This window comes from Xenopus laevis, chromosome 4S (genome assembly GCF_017654675.1).
Source record: "Xenopus laevis strain J_2021 chromosome 4S, Xenopus_laevis_v10.1, whole genome shotgun sequence".
NCBI lineage: Eukaryota > Metazoa > Chordata > Amphibia > Anura > Pipidae > Xenopus > Xenopus laevis.
In genome coordinates this window covers 83,009,014-83,025,201 of record NC_054378.1, presented here as the reverse complement: position 1 = coordinate 83,025,201, position 16,188 = coordinate 83,009,014, and the positions used below count along the sequence as shown (strand labels likewise).

Genomic DNA, 16,188 nt, shown 5'->3' with positions numbered 1-16,188 from the left:
ACAGCAAAATAAAGGGGAAATGGGACCAGTAACATAGAATGTGGCTGAAATGGGACTAATGACGAAACACTGGCTGTTAAAAGGAAAGGATTGCATTTCCAATGAGATTACATTTGTTTATTCAGTACAAATACATTTCACAACATTGTTCCTAAGGGTACAGAACAACAAGTGGCAACATTCAAACCTAGACTGTAGGTAACATGTGCTTTATTCTAAATACTGCTAAAAAATATGAAGATGACCAATCCATATTTCTTATTATATAATATCACAAAGATCTGAGCATAGAATTAACACATGTTGTACTTCATGGAGGGCTCTTGAGCCCAAAACATCTGAAAACCTGTACATGAGAGATTATAACTCCAGGGGAGATTCATAATAAAGATACAGCTCAGTGACCATTACATATATGGCAGTTAACACACACACACACAGTTTTTTTTCGCCAGTGTGCTATGATGATATAATGGGAGAAACAGAGAATCAGCTTTTAGGCTATAAAACATGGTGTTGGATAATAGTGCCTGTAGGGGAGGGGGAGCACAAAGAAGGAAGTGTTTAGTATTGCAGGGTTTAGGAATGGGAGCTGAACTCTATGTGACGCTGATGCTTGGCATACATCTTGCTAACCAACATCACATCTATTTAGGCATGAGATATCAGCGCTATGAAGCAATGTACCTACTGCTTTCGATCATGTCTGATTGCAAAACGGCAGCATAAAGGAGTCATCTAATATTCACAGCATCAACAGAAAACGCAAAATTACATTTCTTAAAGGAAACTACCCAGATTATTTGCTTAATCCTCAGGCACGAGCAGCTCATCTGAAATAATTAGGGCAGCTGTATATTGTGTGTCTTACTGTATACAGGGGAGGATCTGATTCTTTCTGCTGGGATTTTTTTTCTTATAAAGAGGCAGTGTCTTTGCAACGGAGCAGGTTTACCGAATAAATCCCTTTTCTCTAGACAGCATGTTGCAAGAAGAGAATCTGATATTTCCACCACCTGTGAAGCAGCTGAAATAATGTAAATGCCAGTTGGAGGTTACAATGGATCAGTGATACTGTATATCTGAACAGAAAGGAGAATCAAGAGACTCTTGGAAAAAAAAACCATCAGTCACTGAAGACAATTTACTATGTGTGGGCATCTGCTTTAAATCTGTTTATAGCACCTGACAACCATATTCATTAAGTAGATGATCTTATTTAGCAGCAGCTTGTTTCTTGCTACAGGGAAGAAGGGAAAATCTCTCAGCCTTGCCACTATTTCTCCTTCCCCAGGAAGAAGCTTTTGGATTCAGCACTGAATGCAGGGACAGCGGCTGAGCTCCAGTTGTGCCTTTGATGTGTGGATTGTTATTAAATGAGTTTTCAATTCCCTCTGACGATCATGCTTTATTTTCAGATGGTGATAATGGCAGGGACTGTAATGCTGGCTTATTACTTCGAGTATACGGACACGTTCACTGTGAATGTCCAGGGTTTTTTCTGCTACGATAGTTCTTACACAAAGCCCTATCCAGGACCGGATGAGAGCAGTGACATCCCACCTGTCCTCCTTCTCTCCCTGGTCACAGGGGTACCAGTACTTGTGGTAAGGTTTCCTAAATCTATACACTCTCATGTGTGTTTGTTGTATAAGAATTTTGTTCATGGAGCATGCTCGTTTGTTAGGGAAAGTCAGAACAAGTGACACCATAAAAAGCTGTAGTTAAAAATGAAGGTATTATGCCATTTTATGCATCTATTATCATATAAAGCTAATGTGTGCCTTTAATATTTTCTTATGTGAGTTTTGATGCTGAATATTTTAATATAATCTGTACTGTCTATTTTAAGGGTACTTCAGTCATTGCCATGATGTTATCTTGCAGCATCCTTCTGGTCTATGCAACTCATTGGGCTTTCCTCAGCAGTTCTTCCACCATTTACCTGCATTTTCTAATATCTTTGTATCTGTTTTTATAATGACATAGAATGAAAGTCTCTTGTTAATTTTATTCCATCAATCCAGACATATTCATTTGTTTTAATAGATTTAATAGATTCGTTTTGTTTTTGTGTTTTAATAGATTATGATTTGTCCTGGTGTGTTAGCCCCTAGATGGGAAAACTCTCCTCTGGCATATTTTGGCAGATAACAGCTTGTAGAATATGTTTTACAACAAGCATATTAGTTTTTTCCATAGTAATATTTATTGGTATTTTTTACATCAAGTTGGAACTTCTTAATAACTGGCATAAAAACACCATATATGACATAGCACATGTTAATGGTTAACTGCAAGTGTCATTTTTCTTAATTGGTTTTATTGGGGGGGAGGAGCTTATGTCAGTCACATTATTATAATTATTATTATCATTATTATCTTGTCAAGGGACAAAACAATAGACATTGCATTTAAATGGGAATCACCTAGAAGTGTCCTGAGAATTTTTATGATAGGTGTCATAGAACTCATGAAAGTCATGAAAGTGCGCTGGGTGCTTTTCAATGGTTTCCATTCCAATAAATTACAAAACACCACAAAGAAAAAACTCTCAAAAGGTTCAGTTATACCTATGTAACACACAGGGGCTGATTTAGGAAATATTAAACTAGGTAATCCAAAAGTAATCATGCATCCTAATACTGACTCAAAAAGGAACAATTGGGACAATTATTTTCTCCAGTAGTCATTCCAGCGTGGGAAATACATTTTTAAATGTAAAATGCCCTCTAAAGCTTTTCATTGCTGCTCAGTAAAGTTGTATGTTCATTAATAAATCAGACATGCAGATTGCAAAATTAGACTAATATATTAGCCAAGATAGCCAAGATCGTGAGCTGACAATAGCTGACTTTTGTATTTGTGTTGAAAAGCCACTTGCTGAACATTCCTTTAAAATAAATTTGATTTATAGAGGACCTACTTATATTTGGTACTATTTACTTAATTGCAGGCAATGTACATGTAGCAAACAAATAGATCTTTTCATTCATTTTCTACTGAGGCTGATTAAACTGCTTTCTGACTGGTTGCTATAAGTAACTGAACTTGTGCAGTTAAGCAATTTAGTAAATTACATTTTTAAAGAAGTGGTACTCACCATTGTTCACACAAGTTAAATGAATAGTTATTGTGTTGAACATACTTTCTACCTATTGTTCTATTTGAGAAATGTCCACAGTGTTTGCTGTTTCTTGTACTAATCACAGCAAATATTGAAAGTGAAAGTAGTTTCACTTTCCAACTCTCTGGGGTTGTCAGATCACCTGAACAATAGTAATAAATTTGTCAGGCGCAAAATTCTGTGTTTCGCCATCAGCGAATAAATTCGCAGAACCGCCGCAAAGATTAGTCGACAGAAATTTTTGGATGCGCGTCAAAAAAGTTGATTGTGTCAAAACCGTTGTGCATCAACATTATTCAGACGCTTCATGAATTATTGCTTCATGAAGTTTTCGCTGCTTTGCCAATTTTCGGAAAATCCGCAAATTTTACAGTGAAATCGGACAAATTTGCCCATCACTACTGAACAACTGAAGGTCATTAATCAAATTAAGAGTACATAGATGTGTTTATAATGAACTCCTCTTCATCACAAAGCCAATGACTGGAAGAAGGTGGGGTTTGTTTTACAGAGTTAATTATATCTGTTTAGACAAGGAAGGGGTGAAAGGAGGATAACAATTTTAAAACTAAAAACACAATAATGATCCATTAGTGGTTTAGAAAAAAAATTATGAAAATGTGATTTTTTTTTAAAGAAATTAAGAAAATTCTGGAATGTCTGTGTCAATGATTTACTTAGAAAAAAAGCTGTATCTAATGTTAAAAATGTATAGCTGATGAGCAAGATGTTCCTTTATTACCTATTCGTTTATTACTTAGGGGGTTACTTAGATGGGCTGTTCACCTTTCAAACACATTTTTCAGTTCAGTTATTTTAAGATTGTTCACCAGAAATAATGACTTTTTTTTCAATTACTTTCCATTATTTTACTGGTTTTTTTTTTATTGAAGTTTTAAGGTTAATGTCTCTGGTGTTTCAATCTGGTAGCTCAGTAATCCAGGTGCAGATTCTTTTACTGTTACAATTTGCTACGTTAGTTGGTACATTTCTCTGCAGTATCTGTGGAACATTAACAACTATTGTATCAATTCTAATAGCTGCCTATAATGAAACTCAGGAAATCTGCTCAGCAGAGCCAGTATTTATTTAGAACAGTTTGCAGAGTTGTCTCCCCCAAGAGCTGCTTCAGAAAGACTCCGATATTGGAAAAACCTTCACAAATAGAAATAAGTGAACAACCCCTTTAAGACATACTGCTTTACTCTAAAGCAGGAGAACAGTAGTACTCAACTTGTACATAACACTATAAACTTTTTGATGGAAAGACATAGTAGTGTTAAATGAACAAACATCATTCAGTGATTGCCTGCCTCCTCCAAAAAACACTGGACAAAATGTATTTTTACATTTTATTTTTTTTGCAGAAACTTATGGGAGAAGTTTCTCAATTTCATTTCTTCTATATTTTTTCCATGGTGACTTTTGTAAAGCCACATTTGTTCTTGAGCAGTTTTCCCATACTGACCTAAGGCCACCTTCTCCAGTAAAGTTGAGGAACCTTTCCTCTCCTTCCTTGTTATGTGGGCAGCCCCACTGTAGGATGGATATGGGATCACTTGCATAGCAGCAGCTTCTGAAAAAGGTCTGTAAAAGTAAAATGTTTTGGTTCTAGATAAGGAACCATGTATGGAGGTATTTACAGTAATTTTCACCAATAAACAACAAGAGCTCAGATAAGGAAGTGATAACTCATCAATGTAAAGAATGGGGTTTAGTTACTTAGGACATGTGTCTTTAGTGTAGGAAGTGGAGATATCCATAATGAACCAATTCAGGCTGTCAGAGACACTACCCCAACACAAAGCAAACAGTTTGTGAAATTACATACTTACTGGAACAAAGTTGATCCTGAAAAACCTTACTTATTTGATGCCCTTATCTGCCACTTACTTATGCCATATTTGGAACAAGTATCAGGCTTCCTCAGTCCTTCCCATAGTAGAAGTTACCTTGTCCTTTGTGATAACACCTAACATCTGGGGCTTAGACCCATGACTTCATATTTTACATCTTAATTTAACATAAAAAGTAAAATAAATGAATTACTTTGCATGCCACCACACCTTAAATTTTACTAAAAGTTTAAAGTACAAAACCAATATTTATATATGGTCTGGGCCTGTTTTGTTGACAACCTTATAGTAAGGGGTTACCAACAAATATATTGTTATCCCTTTTCTATGTTTAAGCTTTAAGATTCAAGCAGTTCCAACCAGTTTTGATGGATGATTATTTTTTATTCCCTGTGGTTTTTGAATCACTCAACTTTTTGTTCTGTGGCTCTTCAGATTTATGTTATATAAAATGTTCCTATCTTGCAATTCTATGACTTACAGAAAGATAGCAACCAGCCATTGGTTTGAAAGGCTTACTCAAAGACGAATAGGAGAGGGTTTGAAAAAATCTAGATTATTTTTGCTTGGTGGATGCTGGGGTCAGTGACCCCAGAGTAATGTAACTCCATTAATAAACGTACAGTATATGTCCATATTTGGCTTTGTTAATGGGAGTGCAATACTTGTTTATTAAAGGGATTCTGTCATGATTTTTATGATGTAATCCTTAGTTCTAAATTACACTGTTTACACTTCAAATAATTCACTCTACAATATAAAATGTTATTTCTGAACCAGCAAGTGTATTTTTTATTTGTAATATTGGTGTGTAGGCAGCCATCTCAGGTCATTTTGCCTGGTCATGTGCTTTTAGGAGGAGTCAGCACTTTAGGATGGAACTGCTTTCTGCAGGCTGTTGTTTTTCCTACTCAATAAAACTAAATGTGTTGCAGTGGGACCTGGTTTTTACTACTGAGTGCTGTTATTAGATCTAGCAGGGAGCTATTATCTTGTGTTAGGTAGCTGCTATCTGGTTACCTTCCCATTGTACTGTTGCTAGGCTGTTGGGTGGTAAAGGGAGGGGGGAGATATCACTCCAACTTGCAGTAGAGCAGTAAAGAGTGACTGAAGTTTATCAGAGCACAAGTCACATAACTGGGCAACTGGGAAACTGACCGTATGTCTAGCCCAATGTCAGATTTCAAAATTAAATATAAAAAAAGTTTGCTCTGTTGAGAAATGTATTTTAGTACAGAATTCTGCTGGAGCAGCACTACTAACTGGTGTGTTCTAAAAAAATAAATAAACATTTTCCCCATGACAGTATTCCTTTAAAGATCAAAATTCTCATGAATTTTATATCATATAGATTTCTCTTTGAAACTGTTATTTACAATCTGCTGTAAGCGCTTCCAGTTTGAACCCAAAACCCAGACCAATAAAAAATGTAGTTTTATGCATGTCTAGTCTGATGTATGCTTTTTTCCTCAGAATTAGAATTGATCCAACCATACCATTAGCTTGGTTGATAACATGTCTGCTGCATAATATCAGGACAATCCCATAAGCCCCATTAAGAACTTACTAACATGAAGTGAAATGCTCAGATCTTATGGGAGACAGCCAGAAATGTCTAGAGTAAGAAGACAGCTACTAGCTATGCGTATGTTTTTCTTTTAAATGGAAACTACACCCATGAATGTTGTCCATCGCATAAAACAGCACATATTTAAAACACTGTTTGATATATGCTTTGAATAATTCCATACTAAAACACTGCTATTTTAAGTAATAAGTCCATACCTTAATTCTGTGTTACACACAAACAGCGTCATGTTAGGCCCCCCTTCCAAAGAAATCTATGGAGGGGCCCGATACGTATAAACCTCTTGCCTCTAACCCTTCCCCCAGCGCATGCTCACGCTGGAGTGTTTGTTTTTTAAAATTATAGAGGAAGTGAACCCCCCACAGTCTGGGCCCCCTTTTTGAGGGACCCCCCACAACAGCAGAATCTGCTTCCTCTATAGTTACGCCACTGCAAGCAAACTATACTTGCTATGTACTTTGTGAATGGACAGAGCTGTGACAGTAAGAACCTGCATTAAGTACAAGGGAAATATACTTTCATGTATCAGTCAATTTGATTAGATCTTTTGAGCGGTCTCTTGTTAAGATACACATTATCTGTTGGTTAGGTTTTCTTTCAGAACATATAGTTCTCCTTTTTGAGTCTGTCTCTTGAATACCTCACAAATTGGTTCTAGAACAGGGTCACCACTTTTCCTAGAAAAAGACATTCACCTTCCCTTTTCCATTATCTTTCGATCCTATTACTACAACCCTGGTTTATATAAAACCGAGAAGAAAATGGAAAGGCATCTTCATTTGTACAGACTTCTCCCACATGTATTTTAAATCTTCAATGAATTCCATATTTTCTCTTTTGGTTGCAGGATAAAGGTTTTAGTGTTTCTGATCTCAGAAATTGAGAGGCAGGCACACAGAATCCCACATGAGCTATACATGGCATCTTTTGATATTTAGAAATTAATTCCAGCCATAAACCCCTTGTTAAATCTCCATGGTGATTTTCTGGTTGGAAAAAAAATGCTGTCACTGAGAACCTTCTGGAACAGTAGTCTTGAAATAGCATTCATTTGAAAGTTAGGTTATTTTAATATTTTTTATTCTCAAAACAGGGGATAACTAAAAAAAATATATTGTCTCCTCCTGCCTATGTTCAAGCTAAGCAAGCAGCTGTAATCATTCGAGGTGAATAATATGACCTAATTCTTAAATAGCAGCACCATACAGCCAAACAACAACAGTCTCTGTGCTATAAACTGCCAAACATCATTATATTAACATATGATCTTGGCAGGGATTATCTGTGAACACAGCCTCGCAACAGGAAATGTGGAAAGTGAGTATAATCATGAAGATAATATCAACGGTGTACCCTTGGGGGTATATACAAGATTTAGAATGACGGCATACAAACACATAACTACATACACACAGGGCTACTTTTGGGGTGGAAATCTGATGTCACACTTCTCTAGTGCCATTTAATTTATGCATTTGGTTAAGCCCACACAGGAGAGTGGGCTTTTTCACATTGTGGTTGTTTCACATTTAAACCTGTAAACCCACATTCCTGTTTCTCCGAGGGTGGAAGAGAGGTTATCATAGGCGGAGGATGGTTTGTGTGTTTGGGGAGGCTAACGAAAAAAAAAATCAAGGATGACGTGATGCTTCTAAAAATGTTTTTATGTTGTTTTAAATATCCCAATGCACATAAAAATGCATAACCAACATGATACATATTTCCCACAAATTTAACAGATTAAAGGTGAAGGAAAGGCTTTGTGCACTTGGGGGTGCCAAATGTTAGGAACCCCCAAGTGATTGTATTGACTTACCTGAAACCCCGGGTGATGCTCCTATCAGCAGAAAACTGCACCGGCCCAGGGTTATATCAGTGAGCACCACAGAGCGATCCTCTTCCATCTAACTCTTTCCTTCGCACGGCTGCGCATGCCCAGTAGAATGAAAAGCTGAACCTTAAATAAAAAGTCAGCTATTTTGTTCAACTGCTCATGCTTTTGCCCCGGGAAATTTGAAGAAAGAAGAAGCTGGAAGAGGATCGCTCCGTGGTGCTCACTGGTATAACCCCGGGCCGGTGCAGTTTTCTGCTGATAGGAGCACCGACCCGGGGTTTCAGGTAAGTCAATACAATCACTTGGGGGTGCCTAACATTTGACACCCCCAAGTTCACAAAGCTGTCTCTGGACTGGAAAGCTGTGTTAGTAACATCAAATAACCTCCGTGCCTCCACTTTGCTTTAATTTTTCCTTCACCTAAGTACACAAACGTCATAATTTTTGCTCTCTGATGCCTTCATTAAAATTTGCCCATGGAGGTTATGCCCCTTAAAGAAGTTTTCTCTCTATATACACTACAGTTACAACCATCATAAATACTATAGTTAGGGCTGTATAATGGGACACTCATATAGTAGCAGTGTCTTTAATCTCAAATCCTCCTCCTCCTTGCACATTCACATGCTTAAGTTAATGCAACAAAGTAGTATCAGAATATTTATAATGCTTTTATTCATGTGAAAAAGAAGTTGTATATTTGTAATTAGAACATTTTGGAATACTATAAATTCTTAAAACTAGGTACAACACCTTAAAATAAGGCTTAAATTAGCAAATAGGTAAATTACTGTAAAATAAGGCAATTTGTATTATGTATAGGAAACATTGCTTTTTATATAGTATATATGGCATGATATGGTCCCTTATTCGTAGAGATAATGTGAGCGCACACACTTGCCTTCCTTTAGTCGATAGCCTGGTGCACTATCTTCTAGGGAGACGGCACTCCCCGAAAGGAGGAATAGGCACGCAGGAACATCAGCAAAAAGGGGGGTTAACCCCTTACGTGTTTATTACGTCAAATGATGCACAACGTTTCTGGGGCACGCCCCTTCGTCACCTGACGAAGGGGCGTGCCCCCGAAACGTTGTGCATCATTTGACGTAATAAACACGTAAGGGGTTAACCCCCCTTTTTGATGATATGGTCCTTGCAATTTACAAGATACAAGGGGTCTGAAGAAGTGATTGTACAGAGAGCACTTCTTTCCAGCATCTGACTATGTGCTGCACCAAAATCCAGTGTGAGCTGCAGAGTACAGTGATTGGTGGTGCTGACCAGCCCTGTCCTTATCACCTGCAGGCAGAAAGTACAGGACCCCTTTGCTGCCTGTGTCCTCTGCCTCTCCCTAACTTGCACTACTTATTTATGCACAAGAAAGGGAATCAGACAAATCTGTGCCTTCCACTTCCCCTCATGAATACTCTCTTGGGTGTAGTCACAGGTATCTGTAATCCAAAACAGAGCACAGAAACATGCAGAAATTCAACAAGCATGGATGACAGGGTGAAATTGCAAAACAATATTGGATTTCTCCCATTTTTGAGCTTTGCACTTCCACATAGTAAGCAATAATTAGTTCCCTATTTATCATACTGTGTAAAACAACACCAAAACGGACTAGGCTGGTGGGACACCGGGAAAAGTGACCTGCTCACCTGATTAGCGATGCGCTGTTTGCATATGTGTGTGGTGTGACACTGTTCGTGCATGTACATGGCGCAACGCAGTCCCGGTGGGCCCCCAATGCTCCAGTCTGACCCTGTAAAACGCTGTGTAAAATAAATGGCGAATTTATCAAGGTGTGTGTTTTATTTTAAATGCCTGACCACTGGATTTGACGCTATTATTTCACACCACTTCAGATATGGAGTAATAATCCATTAAAGTAAATGGACTTTGCTGGAAAAAAACTTGATGGATGAACCCCATAATTTCCGTAGCAATTTCAAGTTGCTGCTTCTGTTTACACTACATTTTTACACAGAGATAAACAGTCGCTGCAAATCAGGTTTTTTTTTTTTTTTTTTTTACACAGCATGATAAAAAGCCCCCCTCATGTATGGTCCCTGCAGTTCATACATGTAAGGATATGCTTAGTAACCATAATATTGTTTACTAGAAGTAAAAAACTGCAAATAAAAGCCAATTTCACTAATTTTTATAAGTCATATGGTAATTAGTGATGGGCGAATCTGTCCCATTTAGCTTTGCTAAAAAATTTGTGAAACTGCGAAAATTGGGCGTCAATTTTTGATGCAATTGACTATTTTGATACATGCAACTATTTTGTCCGAATGGAATAATTTGGACGCAACAATTTTTATTCGTGCGCCAATTTTGATGCAGTGAATTTTCAACGCAGTTTCGGGAAAACATTTGTGGGCTGCGAAATAGGGATATTTTAGCATTTTAGCATTGTTATAACTATCTAACCTTTTTCTGCTTCAACTCATTTGGATAATACACATTTCAGCCTAATTTAAAGCATTCAAATCCAATTATCAATCAACATATTACTGAAATGCTTTTGAAATGGTATATTTCCTATAAAAGTTTTTAGGAAACATTTGCCTGTTCTGTGATTAACCAACCTGTAAAGAAAGAGACTGACAATGTGAGGCATTGTCGAAACTTCCATTTTTGATTGGTGGAAAGTTGACTACTGCAATATTCTCTCTCTTGTACATGAAACAAGGACCAGCAATGCAGAGGGTAGCAAAGACCTGACAGATACTGCAAATACTGCATTTAATGCTAATTAAATTACATAAAATTACTGTAAAATCTTTAAAAAATTAATCAAAGTATATTGGAGCCTTGCCTAGAATTAAATTCACTTTCATTATAAACTTTGTGATGAATGCCTCCTATTAATGTAATTAGGGCGATTTAGCACTGTACATTGAATTAGAACCATACTTGGTCCTATGGATAAAATCTATAAGAAATAACGTGTGCTAACTGTTTGGAGGCAGCACACAAGTATTTTGAAAACTATTTTAAAAATAGAACATGCTTAGTGAGTTTGTGTCTTCTTTCATAAATACACAGTATAAGGATGCAATATGTATATCATAGTATGTGCTGTTTTAGTAATAAGCAAGAAACTTCTGGGTATGAAGATGTAATGTAGTCATGTCATGAACAGAAATCATTCATGGGCCCTTTCATTTTTTACCCAAGAGTCACTTTTTTCTTCAGTGACATTTTCCTTTTATCTTGGTCTCCAAAATAAATTACATTACTGAAGAAAATTATTTCTGTTCATGACATGACACAATGGTGTGCAGTTGAAACTTCCGAATATTTTTGTGATACATATACAACGGTATAATTCTGGAGAGGTTATAAGATTGGATATGTAGATATACTTTTAAGAGGCCACTAGGGGAGATGTAAATCAGTGGTAAGCCTGCATAGACCTATGAAGTATATTGATTAAAAAAGATCTCCTGAAATACTGTTTTTTACTTGCTGTAGCTGTGCGGCTATGTAGTGTTAGTAAATGTCAAGAAGGGCCATGCTCCCCTTATTCATTAAGGTAGTAATTTGTAGCTTAGTTCTCGAATTACCCCATATAAATCAACCTCAATTTAAAGGGTTGGTTCCCCTTTAAGTTAACTTTTAGTATGTTATAGAAAGGCTAATTCTAAGCAACTTCTCCTTATTTTTTTTTTCTTATCGTTTTTGAATTATTTGGCTTTTACTTCTGAATCTTCCAAATAGGGGTCACTGACCCCATGTAAAAAACAAATGCTCTGTAAGGCTACAAATGTATTGTTATTGCTACTTTTTATTACTCATCTTTCTATTCAGGCCTTTTCTATTCGTATTCCATTCTCTTATTCAAATAAATGCACAGTTGCTAGGTTAATTTGGACCCTAGCAACCAAACTGTTGAAATTGCAAACTGGAGAGCGGCTGAATAAAAAGCTAAATAACTCAAAAAACACAAATAATTAAAAATTAAAACCAAATACAAGTAGTCTCAGAATATCAATCTCTACATCATACTAAAAGTTAATTTAAAGGTGAAGAGAGAGAGCTAGGGGCACATTTATTTAGGGTCGAATATCGAAGGGTTAATTAACCTTTGATATTCGACCGTCGAAGTAAAATCCTCGACTTCGAATATCGAAGTCGAAGGATTTACCGCATTTCCTTTGTTCGAACGATCGAAGGAAAAATCACTAGATCGAATGATTAAATCCTTCGAATCGAACGATTTAAAGGATTTTAATCCATCGACCCATCGATCGAACGATTTTCCTTCGATCAAAAAAAGCTAGGAAAGCCTTTGGGGACCTTCCCCATAGGCTAACATTGGTGCTCAGTAGGTTTTAGGTGGCGAAGTAGGTGGTCGAAGTTTTTTTTAAAGAGACAGTACTTCGAATATTGAATGGTCGAATAGTCAAACGATTTTTAGTTCGAATCGTTCTATTCGAACTCGAAGTCGTAGTTGAAGGTCGAAGTAGCTAATTCGTTGGTCGAAGTAGCCAAAAAAAAACTTCGAAATTCAAAGTATTTTTTATTCTAATCCTTCACTCGAGCTAAGTAAATGTGCCCCCTAATCGTATCAAAGAAGCCCACTGGGAGTCCTTAATGGCCAATCCTGCTTTGATTATATTTCTAGTGAAATGAGGCCAGTGAATGTGTATTGATTAACCCAACCCTCACCCACTTATTGGTTTTTCTTGCACAGTCAAAAAAATCAATATAATAACCTATAACACTACTCTGTTGTCATATTCCCCTCATTAAAGGCACTGCTAGCCACAATCAGACAGGAAGCTCCTGAATTACCAGAAACAACCAGTCACCTTTGTTATGTACCATGGCAGTATCCAAGCACAGGCATTTAAAGAAGAGAATAAAGCTAACCTTGATAACAATAACTATATGGGCATAAGGAAACTGTTTATAGCCTGGCTTGTGGTAACATTTAGAGTTGACTTGGGATCAGACTTAATTGCACATATGGAATGGAAATCCCATATGCCCTTATATAAGATTCACAAACATACTGTACTCTTGGCTTTGTCCGCTAATATCCATTAAGAGACTCTGATCTGCATTTATGCTTACTTTACTCCTTTTTGAAATACTGGCACAATATGCTTTTCATTCTAAATCATCTTTTTAATGGCATCCTCTAAAAAAAAAAAGCATAGAGAGAAAATAGTGTTCATTTGCTTTTATAAATGAAAACCTCACAAATTACATTGGCAGACAACACTGCAAATTCATCAGTTATGCTTTATGTGCATTTACCCAAGGGGTAGTGCTTTAAGAGAAAATATATCCAAGCCGTTCTTGTTTGGGTGATGCCAAAATCACAGTAAATGAATAGTGTGAATAGTAAATTAAATCTGTTGTTGTTAAGGTGTCCTTTTACAGACAGGTCACTTTTTGCAATTTTTGTGAATCTTCTCAACTGCAGATACGTTTAAAGAGATTTTCAAAATAGATTAACAAAGGGTATGAGATATTGTTTTTGAAATTAAACTATCCACTTCTACCTAACTATTCACTATAACTTGCTAGAAGGACCATACATCTGCAGCATCTTTTTGTTGTGTGTCAGTTGTCAACATGGACATGAGACTTTATTTGGGTAAAATTATATCTAATAAATTTCACTTTATAGCAGCCCCACCTTCCACCACACCGTTTTTTACCACTTTCTGCCTTTTTTTATGCTCAGTTGATGCCAATAATGGTGCATAGTCTCAATTATGTCCCAGGAGACAGAGCATTTTATTTTACAGATATGAGATCTGTTATCAGGAAACCCATCATCCAGAAAGCTCCAAATTACAGAAAGGCCATCTCCCATAGGCTCTATTTTATCCAAATAATCCAAATTAAAAATGATTTCCTTTTTCTCTGTAATAATAAAATAGTACCTTGTACTTGATCCAAACTAAAATATAATTAATCCCTATTGGTGGCAAAACCAGCCTATTGGGTTTATTTACTGTTTACATGATTTTATTAGTAACTTTAAGGTATGAGGATCCAAACTATCCAGATCCATTATCCAGAAAACCCCAGGTCCCAAGCATTCTTGATACCAGGTCCCATACCTGTGGACTTGGCCTTTTGAAAGTGAGTTTAAATACTGAATACAATCTGTGTGGCATGGAAAGTTCTTCAAAGGGGATCCAGTGATTAGAATTTAAGGCACAAAGGAAGCGACAATATCAGAAGAGGGCAATGGAGGTTAAATAGAACGTTATAGTCAAGTCAAGGTGTGAAGGTATTCTGAGTTTAGTAAAACATTAAGGGGAAGTTATTCAGACTATTGTATGAATACCAAAAATTATATAATTAATCCTTTGAAAGATATTAGGTGAAAATATAATGCTCCAAAGGCTTAATATTACATAGACTGCTTACATTTGTAACCAATAAAAGTATACAAAAGTACAAAATGAGTAATAGGAGAGTGGAAATGAGTTTAAGCAGTGTCGGACTGGCCCACCGGGATACCAGGAAAACTCCCGGTGGGCCAAGGTGTAAGTGGGCCCTCCTGCTTCTAATCTTTTGACCTATTTCATGGTCATTCTCTATTTCTTTATATAGAATAATAATGGAAGAATAGAGAATAGTATGTAGAGAAAAGAGACTAGGAGAAGAAAGTAAAGTGAGGAGAGGAGGTATAATAGTTTGGAAAGTGGGCCCTCAACCTAAGGTTGTCTGGTGGGCCCCTGGTATCCCAGTCCGACACTGAGTTTAAGCAATGATACAGAGTTAGAAATTAGGTTTGTTGTAAATGTAAAATTTAAGATGGTAAAGTTCTGTATTTATAACCAGACAACATATTATGCAGCTCTGTATAATGCATTTTCACATTTTTGTGAAGAGACAATTGCATGAAAATACCAAAAATTATATTTAGATCAGAAACATATTAGGTGACAATAAAATGCTTTACAGAGTGGTGCAGGGATAATATTACATATGTTGCTACCATTTATAACCCATAGTAATTGTCGCCCCCCCCCCTGCACTATAAATGCATGAGAACAGGTGGAAATGCATTTAGGAGTGACAGTCTCATGGTAATCCCCATAAATTGTAAATGGAAAAATCAGTGACAATTCTTAGCATTATGTTACTGTTATATCTTGTAAGAAAAGTCTTTGTGACACAATAAGGGACATTCATCTGATATAGAATTATTCAAACAGAAATGAACTGCTTCTGTGAGGACTAGTAGAAATGAATGCAAGAGTCAATAACAAATCTAGATATAGATTCAGATTACCCAGTTTGAGAGCTGGCAACATTTGTGTTTGGGTTCACAACTAATACATGACGTCATAAAGAGTATTGCAGAAGGGAGGCTGACCTTACAGTTGTCAGGAAAGGATAGAGGGTGGAAGATAGTGTTCTATAAAAAGGTAACTTGAGTGCTGCCCTGGGGAAGTCATATGGCTATGGAGGAGCAGGGAAAGAGGAAGGAGGAACATTTGGTTGTGAGTGGAACTCTGATCAGAAGTCTTTAGATATAAATAATGAATGATACCACGCTGAGTTGCAATTTTTCATATTTACATGTCACAGTACTCAGAACTGCTTAGTCAGGAATTTATCTAAAATGTAGGACTGATAAAAAAACAGGACTTCAGAAGCCAGCAGTCAAAATCACGTTCATCATTTAATCTCCTTTAGTAAGGAGACATCAGCATGTTTTCATTTTAGAAAGGGATAAGCAAAGATCAACACTTTGGGCCAAATTTACTTAAGGTTGAATATCGAGAAAAATCGTTTG

At 36.7% G+C, this 16,188-nt stretch overlaps 1 protein-coding gene across 2 annotated transcripts in view; it reads left to right on the top strand.

Moving 5' to 3' along the window:
- The first annotated feature begins 749 nt into the window (after positions 1 to 749).
- Positions 750 to 16,188, top strand: part of plppr5.S (phospholipid phosphatase related 5 S homeolog) — a 97,246-nt gene continuing 81,807 nt past the window's right edge. For both annotated transcript variants that reach the window (XR_005960984.1, XM_018259857.2), the window contains exon 1: positions 750 to 1,607. Coding sequence is in view for 1 of the 2 variants with exons in the window: in XM_018259857.2 (XP_018115346.2) it covers positions 1,377 to 1,607 (231 nt within the window). In the remaining variant the exon portion in view is untranslated. The remainder of the gene's footprint in view (positions 1,608 to 16,188) is intronic.